The sequence below is a fragment of the Oenanthe melanoleuca genome, chromosome 11 (genome assembly GCF_029582105.1).
Source record: "Oenanthe melanoleuca isolate GR-GAL-2019-014 chromosome 11, OMel1.0, whole genome shotgun sequence".
NCBI classification, from domain to species: Eukaryota; Metazoa; Chordata; class Aves; order Passeriformes; family Muscicapidae; genus Oenanthe; species Oenanthe melanoleuca.
In genome coordinates this window covers 2050656-2074720 of record NC_079345.1, presented here as the reverse complement: position 1 = coordinate 2074720, position 24065 = coordinate 2050656, and the positions used below count along the sequence as shown (strand labels likewise).

Sequence of the window (24065 nt, the reverse complement as noted above, 5' to 3'; positions counted from 1 at the left end):
GATTTATTTTCCATTTGGCAAGAGGGACAGAAAAGTGTGGCAAGGCAGGCAAAGACAGATGAACAAACCCTCTCTGCAAGCCCTGTTTGCCACAGAGAGTATTTGCAGCATGCTTTTTTGGCAAGGGCCTGCACTGAGATTTCTGATTTGTAATAAAAAACAAATACTCCTCCTGCCTCCTAAAAAACTGCTCCCATCCTTGGAGGGAGGACACATCACAGAGAGAAGATCCCAATAGAAAGGCTGAAGAGTTTTGCTTTGGTTTTTGTAATGTGTTTATTTTAAGCTGGAAAACAGTTCTTCTTGTCCTGAGTTTATGATTTCCCACTTCCTTGCTTTCTCTGGGGACATTGATCTCCCCAGATTTTGCAGGAGAAAAGCTGGGCTCTCCAGGGAAAATCCAGAGCACCACAGAAAAGCTGCTGATGGCTCAGGAAGTGGTTACACCTTCTGCCCTCTCTCTTCAAGCTCCCCACTGCCAGAGGGCAGGGATAGATGGGATATGGGGAAGGAATTCTTCCCTGGGAGGGTGGGGAGGCCCTGGAACAAGTTCTGTGGCTGCCTCCTCCCTGGCAGTGCCCCCTGGACAGGGCTTGGAGCCACCTGGGACAGTGGAAGGTGTCCCTGCCCACGGCAGAGGGTGGAATGGGATGATTTTAAAGTCCCTTCCAACCTCCCAATCCCAAACATTCCACAATTCTATAATTTATGGAGGAGACTATGATCTTTCTGCAACCTGCTGTCCTTGCCGTGAGGAACCAGTCACCAAGGACATCACAGCACTTCTGCCACAAGCTCTTCTTGTCCCTCCAGCCCAGCCTGAACAATTTAGTTCTGCTCAGCACCTGCAGCAGCTCAGCTGGCTCAGGGACTCTCCTGCCCTGGAGGGCTCAGTGCTGGGGGTGCTATTCCTGATCCATGGTTGTGCAATTCCAGGCAGTTCACAGAACTGCTCCACGTCAGCGAGGAGAGTGTTTTCTGAAACACAGGCAACGTAGTGCTCAGTTCATATTTGAACTCCTGGGGGATTGCTTCAATCCTGGGAGGATCAAAAATTAGAGGAAGACCTCGTTCCACACTGTGTCACTCCACGATTTCCCCACTCTGCCTCCTGCTCTGGCACTGCTGCTTGCCAAGCTGGTATGGATTTTCTGAGTGAACAGCAGAACACAAACACAACTCACTGCTGCTTGCAGCAACTGATTGACTGTGTTCCATCGTGGAAGCAACATCTTCCACTTAAAACATGATCCTGGAGCCAAGAGCTGTTTGCTGGAGCAGCAGGAACAAAGAACTGATGTCAGTTGTGGTGCCCAGCAATGATGTCTTGGGCAATGCTTCGTGCAGGGGGAGTGCAGTGAGTGTTTAGACAAACATTCTATGAAAATCATGTTTTTTGTGATGACATTGCACACATCTGTGAGTTATCTTGGATTTACCATCCAAACAAAGCATGTCTGATGTCTAGAAGATGTGATATTCCGAAAGACAGTGTTGTATTCCCACTGAGGGAGAGGCTCAGCTGCTGTTAGACCTCAGAGAAAACCCACCCTGGCAAAATGTGGTTTTTCTCTCTACCTTCACTTCTCTCAAATTACACTTTTCTACCCCCAAAATAGATATTTCACCATTCTCACCACTTCCTCCTAAAGTTCTCCTAACTCTGAAGGTGAAATTTGAAGTGTGGGAATTTGTTCTTAGGGGTGGCCACCACCTTGAGTCAAATTTAAGATGAAAACTTCCCAGAAGGGTTATTTTAAGGCACTGCAAACAATTCTCTACAGTCAGATTCTGCCTGAAAATCTCCAACAGCAGCTGGGTAATGGCTGCACACTTACAAAAAAACCAAACCCACATTAAACTTGAGCTAGATCGATAAGAACAATTTGTGAGAAAAGAACTGAGGGGAGGTATTTTAATTCAGGTTGAAATGCAAGTTATTATCAGCACAGTGTCCTTCCTTTTATTTTATGGGGCTTTTCTCTCCGTGTTCCTGGTGAATTTAATACTGCTGACAGCTGCTGAGCTCCCAGCCCCACACACTGAGTGCTGTCTTCCAGGAAGGGTGCAGCACTGCAGAGGAACAGCTTTGTCTGTTCCTTGGAAAAAAAAGCCTTTTCAGTCCCCTTGTACCAGAAAAATGAGGGGATGATTTATTATTCTGAATGTGAAATACACTTGTTTCATTGTGAGGCAGCTCATGTGCGAAAAAAATAGGAAAAGTGGGAGTTTTTCCCAAGGGAAATGCTGTGAATATCAGCCACATTTTGGAGTCATTGTTCATATTGGATTTTTAACAAAAAAACACCAACCTTGTGGAAGATAGAACAGTTGGGAAAACCTGCTTTTCTTTCTTTCTTTCTTTCTTTCTTTCTTTCTTTCTTTCTTTCTTTCTTTCTTTCTTTCTTTCTTTCTTTCTTTCTTTCTTTCTTTCTTTTCTTTCTTTCTTTCTTTTTTTTTTTTTTTCTTTTTTTTTAACTTAGCGTTTAGTCTGGTATATTAGGGGCAGACAGGAGGATCTGAGCTGGAATCCAAACCCAGCCTGTGCTCTAACCTGCTTTGTAAATTTGGGAAATCACATCTCCTTTGCCTCGTGTAAAACTAGGGCTGACAGGGATTGTAGGGGATTATTTCCCCCATCCTTCTCCCTGAGATCAGAACGATTCTCCCTGAACTCTTCAGAGCAGATGTTTTACTAATTTCTCGTTAAATAAAAACATCCAAAGGTGATTATTCCGTTCCTTTCCTTGGGAATTTCTTCTGGTGCTCCACAGTTCTTACCCTTAGCCCAGTCCCTGATTTCTATGGCCTTTTCCAAGCTGTAAGCTCATTATTTCTCATCCTGGCCCCGCAGCATGCAGGGAAGAGCTAATTCCTCCTGCTCTGCAGAAACCTTTTGCATATTTGAAGACGATGTAATGTCCCCTTTGGGTTAAGTCTCCTCCTCCTCAGCCTAAATGCTTTGCAAAGTGTTCTAAGGCCAGGATAGAAACGCTCTGCGGCTCCATTTTCGGAGGGCTCTGTTCCAGCGCCGTCGCCGAGCCTGAAGCCAAAGCGTTTTCCAAAGCAGCATTTTCTCACCAGGGCTGGGGAGCTGTGCTGAGGCTGAGCTGATCCCAAAGGCCATGTCCATGCTGTCATTCCAACTGCTCCTAACACCTTCCCCAAATCCAGACCCGCCAACTGTCTGTGCTGTCGACACGCAGACACGGGCGAGGGCTGAGCTGAGGAGGAAAGGTCAGGAGAGTCTCGGTGTGGATCTAAGTTTCCTTCTCACAGTCTCTGCAGATTATTTATGAGAGGAACATGTGATAGCCCAGCCTGTCAGCAGATACTCTGATTGTGCCTCTCCCCAAGCACCATATGGATGCTTTCAGCCAGAGCTGCAGCCCTGCTAACATTCGGCTTGTGGATGCAAACCGCACGGCACACAGAGCCTGGAATTGTCAGCCCTGACACCAGGATGCACCCCTACACCCCAAAAATAACATTGTGGTGTTCCACCAGGGCTCATCCCCATGCCTTCAGCCCTCAGACACAATTCTGAGAGCATGGTGGAATTTCCTCAGCCTGGAAAATTTCTTTTTTAAAAGGCAGGAGTTTAAATAGAGTCTCATTGACACAGAAATTTGGGATTGCTGTTTTAAGTTGCAGGTGTATCAGGGTTCTGCTGACCATCCATGTCTCACCTGCTATACCTGGACAGTGATGTGATGGACAGAGCAATCACACACCTCAGGGCAGCATTTCCTTGTTAGTCACATCTTTAATGGCCTCATAATGACAGGCCACGGGAACTGCATGACCCTGAATCACAAAATTTGGTAATGAACTCTCATTCCTTTGTGTGAGTGCAGATTCACCCCAACTTCAATGCATTGCTCCACCCCAAAAATGCAAAATCTCTAAGATGGTCAGAAAACTGTCCTTCTCCCTGTACTCCTAAGGACAATCCCAGCCACGGCTCCCTGCCCCTTGGATTGTACAGCGAGATCGTGTCACCCTATTGCTGCAAAATCATTCTTAAATTTCAAAACACGGTGCTGGGAACGTGTGTGAGAGAAAGAGAGAGAAAGAGAGAGAATGAGAGATGCAGCTGAAAGGCTCCAGCCAACAGCTTGTGTCAGAAAGCTGCTAAGCAGGAAACAGTTGGGCAGTTTTACTCACAACGTGGTGTCTGTGACTGAAGTTGTGATTTAATCAATTCCTCACAAACTGCATGAGACCGGGGGGTGGCTTCCAAGAGAATTGGAGCACCTGCTCCTAAAATTTTGTTCTTCAAATGTAAACTCTACCATGTATCCATGTCAATGTGAAGGCAAACTGGTGACAGATCATTGCACTTGCACTTTTGCACCGAGAAAAGTGCTTAAGTGCTTAAGTGCTCATGCTGAAGGGACATTGTGGGTCACTCCAAGGTGGCCAAGGCTGCGAGTTCATGGAATCATGGAGTACCAGGCTGGAGGGGACCTAAGGACAACCTGGCCCAACTTTTCTTGGCAAAAGCACCATTTAGACAAGACAGCTAAATCTTAAAAGTGCCCAACACTGGGGAATCCACCACTGTCCTGGAGAGATTGTTCTTTTTTGTTGTTGAAGGGGAACATGGCCTGGCACTGAGGTGGCCTTGGCTGTGTGTCAGTGAGGAGAGCATAGCCTGGCAGTGAGGTGGCAATGGCTGTGTCACTGAGGAGGACATGGCCTGGCACTGAGGTGGCAGTGGCTCTGTCATTGAGGAGAACAGAGCCTAGTACCGATGTGGCCATGGCTGTGTCACTGAGGAGAACACTGTCTAGACCGAGGTGGCCATGGCTGTGCATCACGGCCTAGCACTGAGGCGGCCATGGCCGTGCCATAGCCTGGCATCAGGGTGGCCATGGCTGTGTCACTGAGGAGAACATGGCCTGGCATCAGGGCAGCCATATCTGTGTGTCACTGAGGAGAACAGGGTCTGGCACTGAGGTGGGCATGGCTGTGTCACAGCCTAGACCGAGGTGGCCATGGCTGTGCATCATGGCCTAGACCGAGGTGGCCATGGCCGTGCCATAGCCTGGCATCAGGGCGGCCACGGCTGTGTCACTTGGCCTAGACCGAGGTGGCCATGGCCGTGCCATAGCCTGGCATCAGGGCGGCCACGGCTGTGTCACTTGGCCTAGACCGAGGTGGCCATGGCCGTGCCATAGCCTGGCATCAGGGCGGCCACGGCTGTGTCACTTGGCCTAGACCGAGGTGGCCATGGCCGTGCCATAGCCTGGCATCAGGGCGGCCACGGCTGTGTCACGCCCTGCCACCCAGACAGCCCCACATGTCCATGCGCCTCACAGCGCCAACCCCGCAGGGCACCGTGACACCGCCACAGCAGCACCCCGTGTGTCACCGCACGCGGCCATGCCCCCGTGCCACACTCAAGATGCCGGCGGGGCGAGGCGGAGCCGCCGTGACGCGCCCATCAGCTGACGGCCGAGCGGCCGCGGCGGCGCGGGGGGCGGGCGCCGGCACTCGGAGGTGTCCGCTGCCGCCGCTGCCGCCGCGCAGAGCCGCCGCCGGGCCGGGCCGAGCCGCCGCCGCCATGCCCTCGGAGAAGAGCTTCAAGCAGCGCCGCACCTTCGGTGAGCGCCCCGGGGAGGGACGCGCGGCGCGGCGCGGCCTGCCGGTGCTGCCGGTAGCGGGGGGCTGCGGAGGGGGATCGCCGGGGAAGGGAGGGGAGGGGAGGAGAGGAGAGGGGAGGGGGCCGATGGCGGTGGGAGCAGCGGAGATCCCCGGGCGGTTCCTGCTGACCAGCCCGCGGGTGGCTGTCCCGGTGTCCCGGCCTGCTCGGGGCTGCGGCGGAGTCAAAGCCCGGCCCGTCCTCCAGGGTTGTTTATTTATCCCGGCGCTTCGGGACAGGGGGGTGCAGCGGTGTGGGGCGGCAGCTGCGCTGTGCCCGGGGCGGCTCTGCGCTGGGAGAGGGGCTTGGGCTGGGCACATCTCTTCATGGCATCATCCTTTATCGACTGCAAAACTCCCAGGAGCCTGGAAACATCCTCGGTGTGTGTGCCAGGGGCTGGGCCTGCCCTTCCCTCCGGTGTCTGCTCGGTGTCCGGCGGCCTCTGCGCCAGGGCCGGCGGAATTAAAGCTGCACTGGCAGCCGGTGCCTGGCGCGGGGAGCGGAATTCTCCACCCGGGCAGCGGCTCCTGGCTCGGCTCGGCTGTTAAAAACCGGCAGGGCATCGAAAAGAGCTGTGTAATGATGGCTGGGAAAATGAGATTAGTGCCTTCCGAGAAGGAGCAGCTCGGTAGAGCCGTGCCACGGCTCTGTGCGCGCTCGGGATGGGCCGGAGCAGCGGAGGGCTGGATCTGCCCGTGTGTGTCGGTGGGGGAGCCTGAAGCGCTGCGAGGGTAACGCGAACTGGCAGCGTAACCTATTTCTGCATGAGCTATAAAATCCCGTACGTGAGATGGAATTGGTGGAAGTAATTGATCCAGATTTTCCTTTCTTCCTGCCTTTGGGTTGAAGTCAAGCTGCTTAAGGGAGCCTTGCCTTTGCTGTTGTGGTAAATGTAAGCTGTTCCCTGCGCTGGAGGATGTTGATCTGACAAAGTCTGTGTTTATGCTGCCCCTTTTCTCGGAGCCTTCCAAAAGTGTTGTTGACCCCATCGCCTGTCAGCAGCCTCTGTTGCAGGTATTAAGTTCAGCTAGGATGGCAGCCAAGCAGTTGCCACTGCAACTACTGTCGTCAGAGAACAGTGTTTATCTGTGGCTGACTGGGGCCTGATTTTGAACACGCCACGCACAATAATCTCCATGATTTGCCCGGTTTATGTTCCTTCTACTCCAGGGAGTGCTACTGAATAACATTGCTGTGAACAAACCTGTTCCAGCTGAAAAGTTAGTGCTGGCCAGGCGGATGCTTGGTCTCACTGTCTCCACGTATCTTTTGTGTTTCTGGTTAATCTTAAAAAGTATTTTAACGAGGTGGAGCTGTGCCCTTGGAGTGCTCCCGCTGGGCTGCGGGAATGTGGCTCGGGATTTGGGGTGCCTTTCAGGTGAAGCCTTGGCGTGCTCCTTGCCTGAGCTCTGCCTGATTCACCTGCAGCTTCACACGGTGATTCAGGGGAGCTGCATTCCTTGCCGAGGATGTATTCCTTGAGGAGGATGTATTCCATGGGCACAAACACGGGCTGAGGGATGTTATTGCTCAGTGTCCTGCCATTAGCATTCCAACGGGGAGCTGGCCCGAGTGCTTCTCTCCCTAGGCAGGTGTGTGTTCAAGCCGTGATGCAACGCTAAATCATCTCTCTCAGGAGCTGAAAACAGCCTGGAAAGCCCCGTCCTGCCGAAAACCAGAGGGGTTAAAATTGAGGTCACTGAATCTGAAAGTAGGCAGGAGACACAGATGAAAGCAAGCAGGCTGTTTACTCTGCCTCGTGTACTTTAGCCGGGTTCATGATATCTGTTCTATTAATATTTCTGTCTGAGGAGAGCTGAACTTTATCCTGAAAACTGGCATGGAGGGTGGCAAAATGTGCAGGTCGGGCAGAGGCTCCAGCAGCTCCTGCAACAATGGGTGCGGCCGAGTCAAAATAAAACCTGGAATTCGGTAATGTGAGAGCACACGAGGAAAGCTGATGCTGCCAGGCTTGGGCCAGTCCCGGGGCTCAAATAATTGTTGACCATTTCCTCTTCTGGGACCTGACAGAAATAGCACAGGGTATTTAGTTGTTAACTTGGGTGGTGTAATTTGAGGCCTTAACTGTGTGAGGTTAAATGTGTGCTTCCAGTGGGCAGAAAGTGAGGGGGTGTGGGGAGCAAAGGATCTCCTTTAACACTTTCTAGGAGTGCCAGGCAGGTGCACACAGCGCTTGTCACCTTGGGTTAGGGAGCAGGGGATCAGCTGTCACAGGAGAGGTTGTACTGATAGTGCTGGTCCATTTGGAAATTGCTTTGCCTGTTTTTCCTCTGAATTTCCTCTTCTGGCTTTTCATGACACGTGGTCCCTCTCTTCAGCAGTGGAGAAATAAGGAAATAACAGCATTAACTATGAATGTTCAAATAGATTTTTTTTTAATCCCTTGCAGAACAAAGAGTGGAAGATGTACGACTGATTCGGGATCAGCATCCCACTAAAATACCAGTAAGTCCAGTTCTTTTAATTTTTCACTTTCACTTTCCAGTCTCTTGTTCTTTTTAGCAGTTAGAAACATGTGAAAGAGCTGTCCTGAGGAGACCAAATAAAAATGTGGCTGTTCAGGGTGGCTAAGGCTGGATTTCAGGAGCATTCTCAAGGAGGAATTCTCAGAGTTGCTGTGGTGGAGCAAGGTGCTCCCAGGGCTGGAGGAAGTGGTGTTTCCGGAGTTTTGCAGTTGTGTGTTGTAACTTGGGAAAAAGCCACGCCCCAGCTGAGCTCTGAGATCCTCCTGAGTGCTCAGCTCTTCTCTCTGTGGTTTTCTTATCCAAATTGAGTCTTCAGAGGCAGAACTGGATTTGCTCATCAGCTGAGGACAGAAGTGCTTTTCTCTGGGATGGGGCTGTGTTCAGGTCTCCAGGAATGCTGCTGGGCTCTCCAGCTCACTGGATATCACCCTCACCTTGGCACTCTTCAGCTGCTCAGCTCCAAAAGCTGCCTAAGTTTGTATTTTATTTTTCTTATGGCATGCTCAATGTTAAAAATGCAGAGAATACCCTACAAGCAAAAGGCATGGGTTGTGTTCTGTCCCTGATGAATTCTTCAGCAGAGGGAACTGAATGGGACCCTCAGCCTTTGGCTCTGTGATGAGATTTGGTGACCCCAGTGTGTGGAAATTCTGCTGTGAAGCAATTGCTGCAAACAGAGCAAGCTCACTGACAGAAGCTGCTGTAGAAACAGAAACTGAAAGGTTTTCAGCTTTCTTGGGCTTTAAACTCCTTCACCTTGGAGCTGCCACTGCTGCTTCCCTCTGCAGTTGGGCCAAGGAACAAGGAATCCTTCACAGCAGGGATTTTCTGACTTTTTTGGAATGTTTCATTTTCCCAAAAGGTGCTTTCCTTGCAAATCTGTTTCCTGACAAATATTGCTTTTCACTCACCTTTCAGAGACCACTTAGCCACAGTCCCCAAGCTCTGTGACCACAGATTGAAAGGGATTTATGGCAAAACTCTCACTTTAAGTCAGCCATGGACAGGTTCCAACCAAAAATTCAGAGTACCTAAGGAACTTGCTGGAGATGTGGTGATGCAAACTCCCAACTACCCCTGCTGGGATCCCTGATCTTGCTGGGCCAGTCACTGCCTCGTTATTGTCATTAGCAGTTCTGGATGAGATAAGGTGGCAATGTCACACTAGATAATAAATGCCTCCTGTGCTGTCAACATCCTTCATTCTGCTGTTGGAAATATCTGCTAACTGCTTAAAAATAGTGGGGCTTTGTTACCCAGAGTGAGCCAGCATTTATTTCAAGTGATGTAAGGCTCTTTCTCTGGTAGAATTCACTCAGTCTCTTCACCTGTGCAGCTTTTTAAGATCAACACAGCCAGACCCCGTGAGCATGGAAAGGATCCAAGGGACTGGTGTCACATAGCTCCTGTTGACTGAAAATCAACAAACCCCACATGGCTGTGGAAACAGGAGCACACAGTTCTGAGATCACTTCTTAAAAGCAGGAACTACCCTCAGTTGCTGGGCAGGGTGCTCCTTACATTGGGAAATCTGCAGTTTCTCTGTGAATTAAGAGGTGATTACACAGCAATGCTGGCAGAGTTACTGGTTCCTGAGCCTGCTTGAGGAAATTTTCTCCTTAATTTGGAAATTGGAGGGTTTACACCCTTCCAAAGGAGCTTTTTCTCATGTGTTAGAGGAACCATGGGAGGTGAATGGAACAGCAGAGTCATCTGGAGTGACAGTTCTTAAAGAGATGGCCTGAAACTGGAGAAATTCCATTGAAAACTGCTTGAAACACTTCTATAGCAGCACAAACCCCTTGTCAGCCACTGGAAGTGGGCTTGATCTTTCCTTGGATTTCCTTGTTGCTGCATAATTCAGTGCTGGATTAAATGACTGCAGCAAAGGAACTCTTTTAGAATTGCACTGAATTTGTGGAACTCTGCTCTGAAATCCCTGTGTGTGACCCCCTCTGTGCAGTGGCTCTTGCAAACAGAACAGAGGAGCACATGAAGATAATTCTCATGGAAACACAGAATTGTTTGGGTTGGAAAAGAACTTCCAGATAATTGAGCCCAACCATGAATTATTGCTTTTCAGATTGGAGATGCTGCATTCACAGATGAAGGGAAATGCAGCTGGGAGGGGAGATGAGGGCACCAGATACTGTTCCTGCCTTTCACATCTTCTGCTTTTTGTTTCTTCTCAGGTGATCATTGAAAGGTACAAGGGAGAGAAGCAGCTTCCAGTTTTGGATAAGACCAAGTTCCTGGTGCCAGATCATGTCAACATGAGCGAGCTAATCAAAATTATCAGGTAGTATTGCTGGGATTCCTGTGTGAACTGACCAGCCTTGGACTGTGATGCTCTGTTAATTCCCCCCTGGTGCATTTGGGAGGTCTAAATGGAAAATTCATCTAATGAGCACTAGGACAAATCCAGGAGAAGGTGCTTTTCCTTTTGCTTTGCTGGAAAATCCCCACTCTGAAGAGAGCTGGGCTGGTAGGCTGCTTCCAAGAGAAATAATTCTCAGAGCTGTAGGAGGGAGTCTGGGGCTGTGAATCCCTGTCTGACATGGGTCCTTCTGCCCAGGGCTCCAGCTCTTCCTGCTTGGCTATTTTGGGATGCCTCCTCTCTCCTGCCATGGAGTCCCCCTGGGGAGTGGCTGCTCTTCCCACCCACTGGCAAGGGGAGTTTGGGCTCGGAGCCAGAGCTCTGTGCTGCTGCTGGGGGATGCTGTTGGCATCCTTTGGGAACTGAAGTTTCCCTCGGTGAGAGCACTGAAGTCTGGGAAACACCAACTCAGGCCAGAGTGTTTCTGGCCTGGCTGCTTGCTCAGCTTACAGGAAGGGCAGTGAAACAGCCTCGAGTGGAAGTTGTGTGGTTGAAAGCTGTGGTCAGAAACTCTGCTAGAGGTTCATCTCTGCTGGCTCAGCAGCAGTGTGTGGTTAGGAAGGGTTCTCCAGTGGTAACTGGGAAGTGAGCAGCAAACCAGAGCTTGTTTTGTGATGGTCAGGCTGCAGCAGGAGTTGGTTCCTGGAGGCCACGGGCTGTAGGAGTTATCCAGGGTGTCCAAACAAAAACTCACAGGCAAATCCCAGCTCCTGCAGGAGGAAGAAAGGGAAATGGGGGTTTGGAGACAGGAAGCAGGTTGCTCAAGTCTTGCAGAGTTTCTCAGGAACATGAAAGGCCTTGGGCAAAGAGGTTAACTGCAGGCTGAAGGATTTTCCCACCTTTTTTTTTTCTGGCTTTACTGTTAATAAATAACTTGGTACCAGCCAGACTTGGGCCTCAGCCAGCTCCAGTGATGCACAGCAAAGCCCATCCTTCCCAAACCTTGGAGAGCTGCTGCCTTCCCTCAGCCTGCTGTCTCTGGAGTGATTAGTCTGGCTTTGGAAGGGTGTCCCTGTCCAGGGCTGTGGTTGGGAGCTAAATAAATCCTTGTTTCCAGCTGCTGCTGCCCCTCAGCAGCCAGTGGAAGCAGCAGGAAGCTCTTCTGATCTATTCTTTCCTTCTTGCTTGGTGGCAGCTCCACAATTCCAAGTTTCTGTGGCTCACTTGGTTTATCAAGTGGGAAGAGAGCTGCTCTCTGCAGACGTGTTCTGCAGGGGGCAGTTCAGCAGAAACACCCATTTCCCCTGAGCTGGAATGATCCAGGGAAATGCAGAAATCAGCTGTTTCCTGTGCCAGGCAGTTCGTGCAGCCTGTGGCTCCCTGCCCTTCCCACTGTGCTTCTCCTGGGAGGGAGGAGGACAGGGAGCAAGATGCTCCAGGGTTACACCCAGGCCATTACAGAGCTGGAGACAAAGTGAGTTTAAAACTTGCCCAGGTTTTGCAAGGAAGCTCTGCCTGTCCTTCCCAATCTTCCCAAGGATCTATCTCTGGGTTTTCATTCCAGTGAGCTGCCACCAAAGGTCTCTGTTTATACCAAGAGTGGTTCTTCCCAGTCCCTCCAGTTTAATGCCCTTCTGGAGTGCAGCTTTTCCCTTGAGTGAGGGCTCTGCCAGTGGATACACCTGCCTGGATTTAGTGGATTCACTCCAGTTTTGAGGGACAGGGCTGGGTGGGGACTCGAGGTTGGAATGAGATGAGCTCTATTTAAATCCTTGCAGCCCACACCATTCCCTGTCTCTGCTCTGACCTCGCTGCTGTCAGTGTTGAGGACTGTCTGTTGCCATCTCTCCTTTGTCCCTGTTTCCCTCACCCCTCCCAGGCGACGCCTGCAGCTGAACTCCAACCAGGCCTTCTTCCTGCTGGTGAACGGGCACAGCATGGTGAGCGTGTCCACGCCCATCTCCGAGGTGTACGAGAGCGAGAAGGACGAGGATGGCTTCCTCTACATGGTCTATGCCTCCCAGGAGACCTTTGGAGCACCAGCCTCTGCCTAGGACAGCAGCCCTAGCCTAGGATTTGGGTTGACCCTTGGCCATCACCCCCACTCTTCCCCACACACCCCCCAGGGAAAGAACCGGATGTCACCTACGCTCTCAGTCCTTAGCATAGTCTCGCTTTAGCAGGTGTCTCATCTCACCCTGCCTTGTTTGTGACTATTAAACAGTACAGACGAGCACCTCCAGCTTTGAAACCTGCCCTAATAATAATAATAATCCACACAGGCACATTTACAGGTCTGGACCTGATGAAAGGAGCCCAATTGTGCATGTGACACTTGCAAAGAAAGGGACACTCGATTTACTTTTAACAAGCAAACAGGCACCAGGAAGGAACTAAAGTGTTTCCTGTGAGTTTGCTGGAAAATCTCCCTACGATTCCTTAAAATTTTTGGTTTTAAATGGGAAGGTTTCTCATGAGAGCAAATGCATTTTAATGTTCCAAAGGGGAGCATTTTCTTCTGCAGCTCCATCAGACTTGTGCTGCAGGGAGTTAAGGCTCGGGGTGAGCTGGGGAAGGACAACTCTTTGTGTCTCCGGTTTTTGGGCACCGCACGCTCAGGGGCGGCGCCGCTTTCTGGAATTCTCATACCAAACACCACAGCTTTATCGTAGTTTTAGACGTGTCTAACTGTAAAGTGCACACCCCAACAGGTAACACTGAAATAAACTCCAGTCTGTTACGAATTCCCAATCCCTGTGTGTTCATCTGAGCTGGTGATCCTTAGGATCCTTAGGATCATGCTCCTAGCCCGGAGGTCGGCCGTTCCCACGCCTGGCAGTCGAGAGAAGCAGCTCAGCCCCGGGAGTCGCTGTGGAGAATGAGGAACAAATGACTTGTGAGGCTCCTGTGTGGCAGGCAGGGAGCAGGCTGTGCAGGGGCAGCTCTCCCGTGGGGCAGGGCTGTGTTCTGCAGTGCTGTCCAGCGAGGCGTGGCGGGGTCCCCGCGCTGTCCGTGTCACCGGCGGGGACAGAAGCAATACTGCAGCGCCTGGCACTGCGCGGGGTGCAGCCTTGTACCTCCTGCACCTGTACCTCCTCCACTCTCTGCATGCACCTCCCTCCCCCAGGGCCCCTGCCCGTTTTTTATTGTCCTTTTGTGTTTTTACTCCGACGTGAACTTTTCGATGCAGCTTGTTCTCTGTTTAGTTCTGTTCGTGTAAGAACTCGTTTAACTCATTAACTGACAACTGTACTTGTAATTACGACGTGATCGACTGATATTCCTGTACAAAAATGTTGCTTTTTTAAAATTAATACAGTGCTGATATGGATGGATTACATCCCAACTTAATTTCGGCTCGTGTGGTTATTCCTAGGCATTTTCACAGCAAAATAATTGAAGGAATTAAAAATAATTCCCTGTTACTGCCAAGCTGGAGAAGCCCCCACATGGCTGAATCCCTTTAAAATGAAAGCAAATGCCAAGGGATTCTGTTTAACTCTTTATTTTCCATACATTAAATTTACTCAGATAAAAACATTCTAAAAATGTACAATTTAACTTTTAACAAAGTATAATAAAACATAAAAATCCCAATACCAGAATACTTGACATTTACAATTCAAAATCAAATTAGCTGAATATTAAATATTTACAAAACTATTTAAAATATTTATAAAGTTACATGCAGAATTTGTAATACTAGAAGTGATCGAAGTAAAAGAAATGGCTCAAATGGAGCAGGAATTTCCTTCATTCCTAATGGAAAGTTATGTCCAAGAGAAGCTGTTAATCTGCACTTGAAACCACACAGGATTTGCTTTCTGCTTCAGTACCAACACAGTTCTTGTGTACATCAGGAACATATTGGGGAACAAATGGGTAATTCCAAGGGTTTATTACAAGAGCTGTGGGGCCTCAACCAGCCAAAGTGATTCCTACTCTCACAAACGCTCCATTTTGGGGATTTTTGTCCAGATTTGCCATGTTTATCCCATTTACAGGTGTCCCAGACTAGCCCAAATCAGCGTTCCAGGGTCCCTCTGGCACAGCTCTGCTCCCCTGCAGGATTTCAGGATTTTGGGAGGAGCTTTGCTCTGCCTGGTGCCCCAGCCTGGCTCATCCTGGGATCTCTGCCCTGGGATTTGGAATGGCCAAGGCTTGGTGCTGGACTGTTACTTTGGGAAGTCTGGTGCTTCATTTGCCAAGATTTAATGACTGTGGTATGAAAAGGATTCACAAAACTTAGTGTGACAGAGCTGAATAAAAAGCAGTTTTGATAAACTTTAATAATGGTTCAAATATAGTTTTCAATAAAAGTTGGGTGGAACCCTCTGATCAGTATCTTGGTTCTCTCTCCTCCCTCTGCTCTTCCTGCTAGGGTCAAGCCCAGAATATTTATTAATGCTTAATTTGCAGGGTGAGGAGGAGTTTGCTGGAAATTCCATCCTATTTTGAGTCTTTCCATCATCCAATGGAAAATGCAGCTGGAACTGCAGCACCCACTGCTCCCTCCCCTGGGAAAGGCTCCTCACTGATTCTCTGTGCCCCTGCAGGGAGATGACTGGGGATTCCCTTTCCTCTTACACTCAAAAATCATTCCCATTCCCCAGTGAAATCCAGCTGGAGAACTAATTCTTTTTATACTTGCAGGACAAAGATAGGGCTAAATAACATTCTTTGAAATCTCCATCTTTCAATGTACAAAAATAGGCTTTAAGAACTGGTTCCTTCAGGCAGGGCAGCTGGAACTCTACTATTCCAACCCAAGCTGCCTTGCTTTTTAGGGGTAGAAAGATGGATTTGTGCCTTTTAAGAACAGATTAATTTTCTGGAATTAAGGTGCTCTGTTTGGACTTACCAACTTTGGTTGCTCTGGGTACAGAGTGGAGGGTGTTCACTGGCAGGTCTGAAGCCCCAGCTCACTGGGATTTGGGGAAGGCTCTGAGGTTGCTGCTGGCTCACCAGATTTTCCTCTCTGGACACTTGTGTTGCCTCCAGGTCCTTCTGGATTGGATCTTACTCCAAACCCGGACCCAACCGTTCCAAAGTGTCACCCAAACGCAGCCAGGAGCCGCTGGGAGAAACATCAGCCTTAACTTGACACAAGGAAACAATCCCAAAGAAAGGAATGAAACAGTTTGCTGGAAACATCAGCCTTTACACACAGGAAAGGATCCTAAAGAAAGCTCTGGAGAAAGGAATGAAACAATTTGCTGGACAGAAGTTCAGTTTTACAGTCCTTTTGATATGATTTTTTTTCTGTGATGAAGATCAGACACAACTGTGCCCAGCCTTGGGCAGTAAAACAAACACAACTGGTACAGAAATGACTTTTTTTTTTTTTTTTTTGCTGCTGCTATTTTTTGCTGTTTCAAGAGGGTTTTGAACACTCACATGTGTTGTAATACAGTTTCTTTAAATACAATTTTAAAATATTGTTTAAAAAAAGTGAAAAAAATAATAATAACAACAATAACACTAAGTTTGGCTTTCAGCACATGTTCCAGGCCACTGGAGAGACCCTCAAAGCTGCAAATAGTAAACATGGAACTGCACGTTTTCCTTGGGCATGATGCAGTGGGACAGACTGTTCCTACCATTGTCTCGAGCTCATTAAGGCAAAGTAAATTGCATTGTCAGTTTTCATCCCTTTAGTGTTGTAGGTCTGAAGGTTGTTCATGGGAACACAGGGAACGTCCTCAAACACAGGCAGAGCCAAGAGCTGGGCTGGGAACACACAAATCAGGGGGTTCTTATTGCATAGCAATAAAAAGGATATTTGTTTGTTTGTTTAAACCAACTGTTCTGCAAATTGAGATTTTGGATCCCGCCCTGGGCCGAGTTTGGTTCTGCCCCCCACATTCCCAAGGCTCCTGAGAGGCTGAGGCTGCCCTTGCAGAGACAGGACACAGGGATGGCCCAAAATGTTCCTTTCCTATGAGCACGGCCCAGGGAGGGCAGAGCTCCCCCCTGCCATGGTCCCATCTCCTGGGGGCAGCTCTGCACAGCTCCAAACTCTCCTGCTCCCAGAGGACTTCCACTGCTCCACTAAAGTCCTATGGATTCATCCTGCTGGGAGGAATTACCTCCAAGTGTAAACAAGGCTTCAGACTTTAAAGGTGTCTCCCAAATTACAGGATGCAAAGATCTCTCTGTCAGACACTTTTACAGAGGAGGCCTCACCCATTTAATGCCTTCAAATTCCCAGGGGGGGAGCCATGAGGATTAGGATCTTCTTTCAACCAGACAGGACCAAAGTGTTTCAAATTAGCAGTTCGAGATGGGTTTGGCTTCCTCTCGAGTCCTAATTTAGATTTGTCACCCACAAATGATGGACTAAGTAGTTAACACCAAAGCTACTCATCTACAACCTACTGCAACGAAGGAGGCCGACAAGAAATCCTTCCAAGTCTTGATAATAATGAAGTTTTTACTACCTTTTACATGTTTGACTCCCACCACTCCTGAATCCTGGGGTAAGGAGCCAAAGGGTATTTTATATAAAGTAAAGCAAAAGCTTATCAACTCTGCTGCCAGAGTTCTTAGTTTGATTTTTTTTTTTTTTAAAGGATGGTTTAAAATTCATTTACAAAAGCAGAATAATAAGGTTTCTGTGAAAGAGACCTATATACAGTAACAGGACGTAAAGGTTTTGTGTATAACAGGAAAATATCCTTGAAGCCTTTATGACTCTGGAGTCTCTGGGACTTGGACCCTTGGAAACTAAGTTTATTCCAGTGCTGGGAAGCCAGCACTAGCTAGTAATAGGTGAGACAATGAAGCACGAGTTTGTTTCCAGAAGGAACCGAAACTGCCGTGTGTGTTCTTTTGGAAGGGAAAAAAGAGACTTTTTAGGATTTTTATTGTGGAATTAAGTCCCATAAGCCTGCTGGTGCCAATTTGTAAAGGTTGGAACTTCTTTGCCTCTTGCACTGGTCTCAGAGTGACACTGTCTGCTAAAAGTGCAGAAAGCTTGAAGAGTTTTACATTCTTCTGTAGTGCAATCCTTAAAAATCCCAGAGATTAGTGCCTGATCACTTTTGAAAAAAAGTAGACATTTTACCTAGCCCAGGGGTGCCAAAGTCCTTCTGGCCACTCCTACCTTCCACCTCAGAACAGAGCTGCCCTGGAGTCAGGCCTTTCACCTTGGAAAAGTCCCATTGTGGCAACCTTCTCCAGCCAAAAGCAGCCCAGGGGATGTTGTCCTTCCAGCAGGAACTGCAGCTGGCCAGCTCCACCATCCATCTGCCCATCCATCGCTCCGAGGCCGCGGAGTCAGGAGTTCCAACAACGGAGCTTGAATTTGGCAATCAAAACTGGCTTGGCTGCACCCCTAAGCTAGATTTTCTACCTAGTCTAATAAAGTAAAGCACCTTTGGATTAAAAAATACATTAAGCTTAACAGCAACTGGACGTCTCAGTTCTGTGTTGGATCTCCGTCGCTCTCCATGGCTTTACAGCATCGTGGTGCCGCTGGGGAACCTCAGTCTGTGGAGTCCAGACTCTCGGAGGGAGGGGCGTACTTCAGCCTGAACGTACCTGGGACAGGACAGGACACAGGTTACACACAGGCACCTCCCACGGCTTCCCACACCAACCTGCTGCTGGGGCTCGCGTGGGATTTTAGGGTTGGCACCATTTTGTTTTGTGGAATCACAGAATCCCACAATGGTTTGGGTGGGAAAGGACCTTAAAGATCATCCAGCTCCAACCCCAACACCTTCCACTATCCCAGGGTGCTCCAAACCCTGTCCAGCCTGGCCTTGGACACTTCCAGGGATCCAGGGACAGCCACAGCTTCTCTGGGCACCTGTGCCAGGGCCTCAGCACCCTCAGAGGGAAGAGTTTCCTCCCAATATCCCATCTAGCGCTGCCCTCCTTCAGCTTAAAGCCATTCCCTCTTGTCCTGTCACTGCATGCCCTCGTGAAAAATTTGGCAGACTGAAATAGGAATTTAATTAATGAAATTAAATCCAAAATAAAAAGACATCAGAGTCTGCTGCATTTCTGCAAGTTCTCCCACTCAGGACTGATGAGGCAGCAGCTCTGCTTCCCCCTGGCCACTACCAGAACATTTGCCACAGGAATTCCACTCAGTATTTACCTTTTTCCTGATGTAAATTGCTGCCCAATACCTGACACTTGTTAATTCATGGTGTTCAAACTGTTGAGACCACACAAAAATGAATCCAGGTAAAGGCTACAGAAAAGGCACAATGTCAAATGGCACCTGAGTGCTCTTCATTCAGAGTTTGTATTTCATTTTCTAACCCACACCACTCTCAGATTACTTTAACATAAGACAATCAAAATAAAAAAGAAAAATGGGACTAAAAAGTGCTCTTGGTAAAGCAGTATTTCTCTTTTAATTCCTGCCTGGAATTAAGGATTCTCCTGGAGAAGCCTGTGCTGTAAGTGTGTAAGCAATATGTCCTATAAAATAATTACAGCAGCAAACAGGACCTTCAGGAGGGTTTGATTATTTAGATTATTGTATTGGGTGGGAAGGGAAGAGGAACAGAGGTTTCACTTTCTAAAAATCTGGGGGAACTTGCAATAATGATCAAAGCTGACCTGGGTGACAATGCAGAAGCAGCAACAGCAATTCTGCTGCAACCTCTGCACAGCAGCTCCCTCCCTAAAAACCAGTGCCAACCCCACAGAGCACACCTGGGGCCTCACCTGGGTCCTCCTGATGGGGCTGCCTAAAATCAACTTTCAATAGCAAGCTACTTTTCCAGGGCAGGCATTCCAGGATGCCCTGAGGCCCCAGGGCAGAGCTCAAGGCTGTATTTTTGGCGTCCCCCCAGGCTTTACCTTGCCGATTGAAATCCATGGGCGGCTGTTTGCAGTCCTGAGCTCTGTGCCCGCTGGCCCCGCAGTTGTAGCACGAGAGGTTCCCGTTTTTTTTGTGCCCCGAGCCGTTGCCGTTGCCCATCATGCCCTGTGCCTGGTACACCCCGGCGGTGCCCGCCATGAAGTTCTGCATGGGGGGCACGGCGAAGGTGGACTGTCCTGCCATGACAGAGTCGGGGGCCAGGCCGCTGTTGTAGGCCGTGTGCACCACGGGGAACGTGGTGCTGCTGTTGTACTGCTGCGTGTTGATGTAGCCGTTGCTACACAAGGGGTTGAAGGGCAGGAAAGGGAAAGTAAACATGGAAGGTCCTGAAAAGGGGTGCTGGAAATAGTTGGCGTAGCTGACGGTCATGCCGCTGGAGCCGCAGTTGCCGCTGCAGCCGCAGGAGCTGCACACCATGCAGCCGGGGGGCTGCGGCGGCGGCTGCTGGTGGTGGTGGTGGTGATGGTTCTGGTTGGGGACGGGCACGCTCCCGCCCGAGCCGCCGCCGCCGCCGCTGCCGCTGCTGTAGAAGTTGTTGTCGGCGCCAGAGGAGAGCGTGGGGCTGGAGCTGGGCGCGGGGCAGCTGGGCAGGTTGGCCATGGTGGTGAAGGACGGGGACGGGTGGCTGCTGGAGGAGGCCGCGTTGCTGTTGGCGCAGAAGCTGCCCTGCATGGGCGCCACGGGCACGCTGCTCATGGCAGAAAAGGCAACTTTGGTGTTGGCTGTGTACAGAGCAGTCCGGGGGTTGATTATTGCGGGGGACACCGTTATTTGCATATTACTGGAGCAGGAAGTCTGTCCGGCCATGGCGGAGTCGGTGGGAAGAGACGACGACACCAGCAGCTTGATGGGCGGACGAGCCACGTGGAAGACTGTGCTGGACGTCACCGTGGCAGCAGTGCTGGTCTCCACTATGAGTCCTGGCTGCTGGGCTGGTTTGATCACTCTGTCCAGGGTGGAAGCGTGGACCACTTTGGTCCGAGGCCCAAAGTTCATGGTGGACGTGGGGGAGCTGCTCTCGGCACCCCCCGACAGCACCTGCAGGGGCTGGTGCGGAGAGGAGGCGGACATGACATCCACCACGGCGTTCCCAAAGCCCTTCTCCATCTTGATGCTGCCCCTGGAGCCGGGAGACACTTTATTCCTTTCTTCCAAAGACAAGAGGGAGTGCACAGAGGACGAGAGCAGCTTCATGTCAGCGGAGCCGCGCTCCGGTTTGTGCACGGAGCCCAGCATGCGGATGGGGGTGATGTGTGAGGGGGTTGGGGACAGCATCTGCATGGGCAGCGCGTGGTGGCCGGCGGGGCCCGAGCCAGCCTCGTTCTGCACGGGCAGCACCTGGGCCGTGGGCCTGGCAGAGCTCGAGGGGAAATGGTTCAGCAGCATCACCGGCTTCTCCTTGTCCGAGGCGTCCAGGTGGAGCTCCAGGCCTGGGGAGAGAGGAGCTGTGAGGCCTGGGCAGGGCGGGTCAGGGCAGGGGTGGGACAGGACAGGGCAGAGCAGGGCAGGGCAGGGCAGGGGCACAGCTGGGGCACAGCTGGGGGCTCTCCTTACGTCTCTCGTTCTCCTCGGCGCTGTCCGAGCTCTCCTCGCGCGCCTGGATGCCCATGGGGCTGGAGCTGGAGCTGGAGTACTCGGAGGAGCTGCCCTCCCTGGGCAGGGGGTGGGCTGGCTGATCCACGTCCACTCGCAGCTCTGCAGGGACAGGGGACACTGCAGACACTGGCAGCACCTCAGAGAGCACAGCCACGCTCAGCATTCACAGATGGAACAGCCCAAGCAGAGCAGCTGCCCATTCCCACCAGAACCATGGCTAATAAATCTCTGTTTATTGCCTCCAATAATCACCAAACCCAGACTTTTGGCTTGCTCCCCATTAAGGCCTTTGGAAGATAAAGCCTGGGGAAGCAGCAGCACAGGGATGAGCTGAGCCCTGTGCAGCCCCTGCTGCCCTTACCTGCGGCGTGGTTGCCCCGGATGCTCTGGATGGGCCCCACGTGGGACGTGGGGGGAACCCTGGCCACCCCACTGCTGCTCACTGAGGAGGGTGTGGAGGGGTTCAGGCACCGCTTCTCTGATTTCTCCCTACAGGGTGATGGAGAGAAGCATGAAGAGACACAAACTGGCTAAAACACAACCACAAATAAAACAATTTCTGAATGAACCCAAAGCAGACAAAGCCCATTGAGCAATCCACTGATGCTCTGCTCATTTCAGATGGAAACACTTGGAAATCACATCAGTGCTGACCATAACTGCCAGCAGTCAGGACTGCACTCTCTGCCATCTGACTACAACAGCATGCTCTTATTTGTCCAGGGTAAAACATAACCAAACCCTGAGTAAACTCTAAAATTCTATCACATATTATGTCAGCACATCCCAAACTCAGCCCTGCACACCAAACCCAAAGAGAAAACAAACACAGTCCCAACTTTTCCTTTTCCAAACAAACCCTGGAAAAACTAAGACTGCTGAAAAATGCTGCCAAGGAGCTCTGAAAAATGGCACAGATTTGGATTCCTAATTGCTTTTTAAGGAACAGCAGTAGCTGCAGAATAAACACTTCCCTGTAAGTGGAGATGCTCCCAACAGCTCCCATCAATGTCAAGTGGATGGGAAGCCCAAAATCTTTGCAATAACTGTGACAACAAGTTTAAAAAAACCTGAACACAATATGTATGTTGTGTAGATTTAAAAATTCGATATCCTTATCACAATCCTGAACAGGCAGCAGCAAAGCAGAGAGTATTAAATATTGTTTAGTAATGAAGATAATAATCATCTATATCTCCAGGTGGGAATCATGGTAGGTCTGTGGTCTGGGAAGCAAAAACCACTATAAAATTTGCATTTTTTGACCTAAAAAAAGTTTCCCAGCCCTCACTTACTTCTCCAGCTCCAGTTGGGTCTTGAGCTTCTTCTTTGCTCCCATGGTGAGGGACTCAAATTTATTCAGATCTTCCTCAGTAAGACTCAGAAACTTGGAAAGGAAAAATATGTTTAGTTTTATAACCTGGAATATTCTTATTCCCATTTTCAGTGAAAAGCAATTCCAAAAGCCAACTTTAAAACCATTTTTAAATTCAAAGGAACTCCCTACTCCAGTTTTCAATTATAGTGTAAAAGGAAAGTGTGGAGGACTAAAAGAAAGAACACTTGCAGATTTAATTTAATTAGGAGTGTGCCTGTATTAACCAGTCACAATAAAGATGAAATAACTTGTGTACATATTAAAATAGAATTAAATTAAAATAGAACTTGGTGCTATCAGTGAATTTAAGGATCTTAGAGAATCACTCCAGTTTTCCCAGTGTGTCATTTACCACAGAAGTGCAGTGGAAAATATACACCAACAGTAAATTTAATAATAAAATATAGAGATAGATACAGACATTTATATTATAATGTAATTAAAATGAAAGTCAGTGAAGTATGCATAATAATATTTGCTTTTTTAAAATATACTGGAATATAGAATTTTACTAGTTTATTAAAGAAAAAAAAAAAACCAGTATATTTCCCTTCTTATAATGAAGAAAATTAAATCAGAAGAGTCTGGTAAGAGATTGAAATTAAATCCATAAAATATTCCATAACCAGCACAAAGCTCAGCCCAAGCCCTCCCTCCACTGGAGGGCGTTCCAGGCCAAAGACAGAGGACAAGAAATCTGCCATTGGAGCTGGGAAAATGCTCTAAAACCTTGTTCAGATCAAATCCAGCACACACAGGTGTTATTTGGGACTCTTACAATGCAAAGATACGAGAGATGATTTTTCCACAGGAATTTCTGCAGGAAACAAACCTCACTCACACTTCATATTCATGCCACGAGTCTCTTAAAATCTATTTCTTAAAATGAGGAAAACCAAATATTTTGGAAGAAAAATCAACCAGGAAGTAGAAATCAAGGGAAATCAACATATTTATGTATGTCCTGGACACAAAGGGATGTCCAGGGAGCCCTAAGGCAGCATCCAAGCTGCATCTCTAAGCAATCCATGAGGAAGCCTGGGAGAAGCAGCAGCTGTTGGACAGTCCTGGACAGAACACAGAGTGAAAACAGCAAGAAGGTTTTCATCAAGTCATTATTGCTAGCAGAAAGTGAAAACCACCCCAGCACGTGCCAGGAACTTGTGTGCTCCTCAGTGCAGATGTTCCCAGCCTGGAGAACTGGAGATCATTTCAAAGCCGGCTGCTCCCCCCATTTCCCACCTTACCTTCTCCATGGTGAGCTGTTTGAAGACAGGGTAATACTTGTGCAAGCGCAGCTTCCTGAGCCAGTCCAGGATGCCATTCTGCTCCTGTGTCTGGGGGGTCTGAGGGCTGGAAGACATCAGCATGGCAGGGGAGGAGCTCTCCAGCTGGGAGCGGTAGCCCAGCGCCGAGCCGGCGCCCGCCGCGTGCGAGCAGTGCGGCAGCGACACGGCCGCAGCCGCCGAGTGCTGCGCGTGGCTCTGGGAAGACTGAATTCCAGCCACCCCACATATAGGTCTGCAAAATAGGAACAGGGCTGGGTTGAGCATGTTGGGAAAGCTGTGGTACTCAGAGTTCAGCTGTTGTGGAGACAGAAATTGGGATTTTGGGAAGAACGCCCCGCTGGAGACAAGATCACAGAATAATGAGGTTGGAAGAGACCTCCAAGATCATCGAGTCCAACCTATGTCCTAACACCTCAACTCAGAGTCTAGACTATAGCACCAAGTGACATGTCCAGCCTTTTCTTAAACACATCCAGAGATGGTGATTCCACCACCTCTCTGGGAAGAGCA

The 24065-nt window shown here is 49.4% G+C and overlaps 2 protein-coding genes across 2 annotated transcripts in view; one reads left to right on the top strand and one right to left on the bottom strand.

Annotated features, from left to right (window-relative positions):
* Positions 1–5461: 5461 nt before the first annotated feature.
* Positions 5462–13801, top strand: MAP1LC3B (microtubule associated protein 1 light chain 3 beta). The gene is made up of 4 exons (XM_056500956.1): positions 5462–5609; positions 8058–8113; positions 10326–10432; positions 12330–13801. The coding sequence occupies exons 1-4, from the start codon at positions 5570–5572 to the stop codon at positions 12502–12504; spliced, it is 378 nt and encodes a 125-aa protein (XP_056356931.1). The 5' UTR covers positions 5462–5569; the 3' UTR covers positions 12505–13801.
* A 138-nt stretch (positions 13802–13939) lies between these two features.
* Positions 13940–24065, bottom strand: part of ZCCHC14 (zinc finger CCHC-type containing 14) — a 45721-nt gene continuing 35595 nt past the window's right edge. Inside the window, exons 8-13 of the mRNA XM_056500944.1 lie at positions 23514–23787; positions 22184–22275; positions 21250–21377; positions 20847–20987; positions 19271–20722; positions 13940–17992 (exon numbers count right to left, since the gene is read on the bottom strand). Coding sequence (XP_056356919.1) covers positions 17937–17992; positions 19271–20722; positions 20847–20987; positions 21250–21377; positions 22184–22275; positions 23514–23787 — 2143 coding nt within the window. The 3' untranslated portion in view covers positions 13940–17936. The remainder of the gene's footprint in view (positions 17993–19270; positions 20723–20846; positions 20988–21249; positions 21378–22183; positions 22276–23513; positions 23788–24065) is intronic.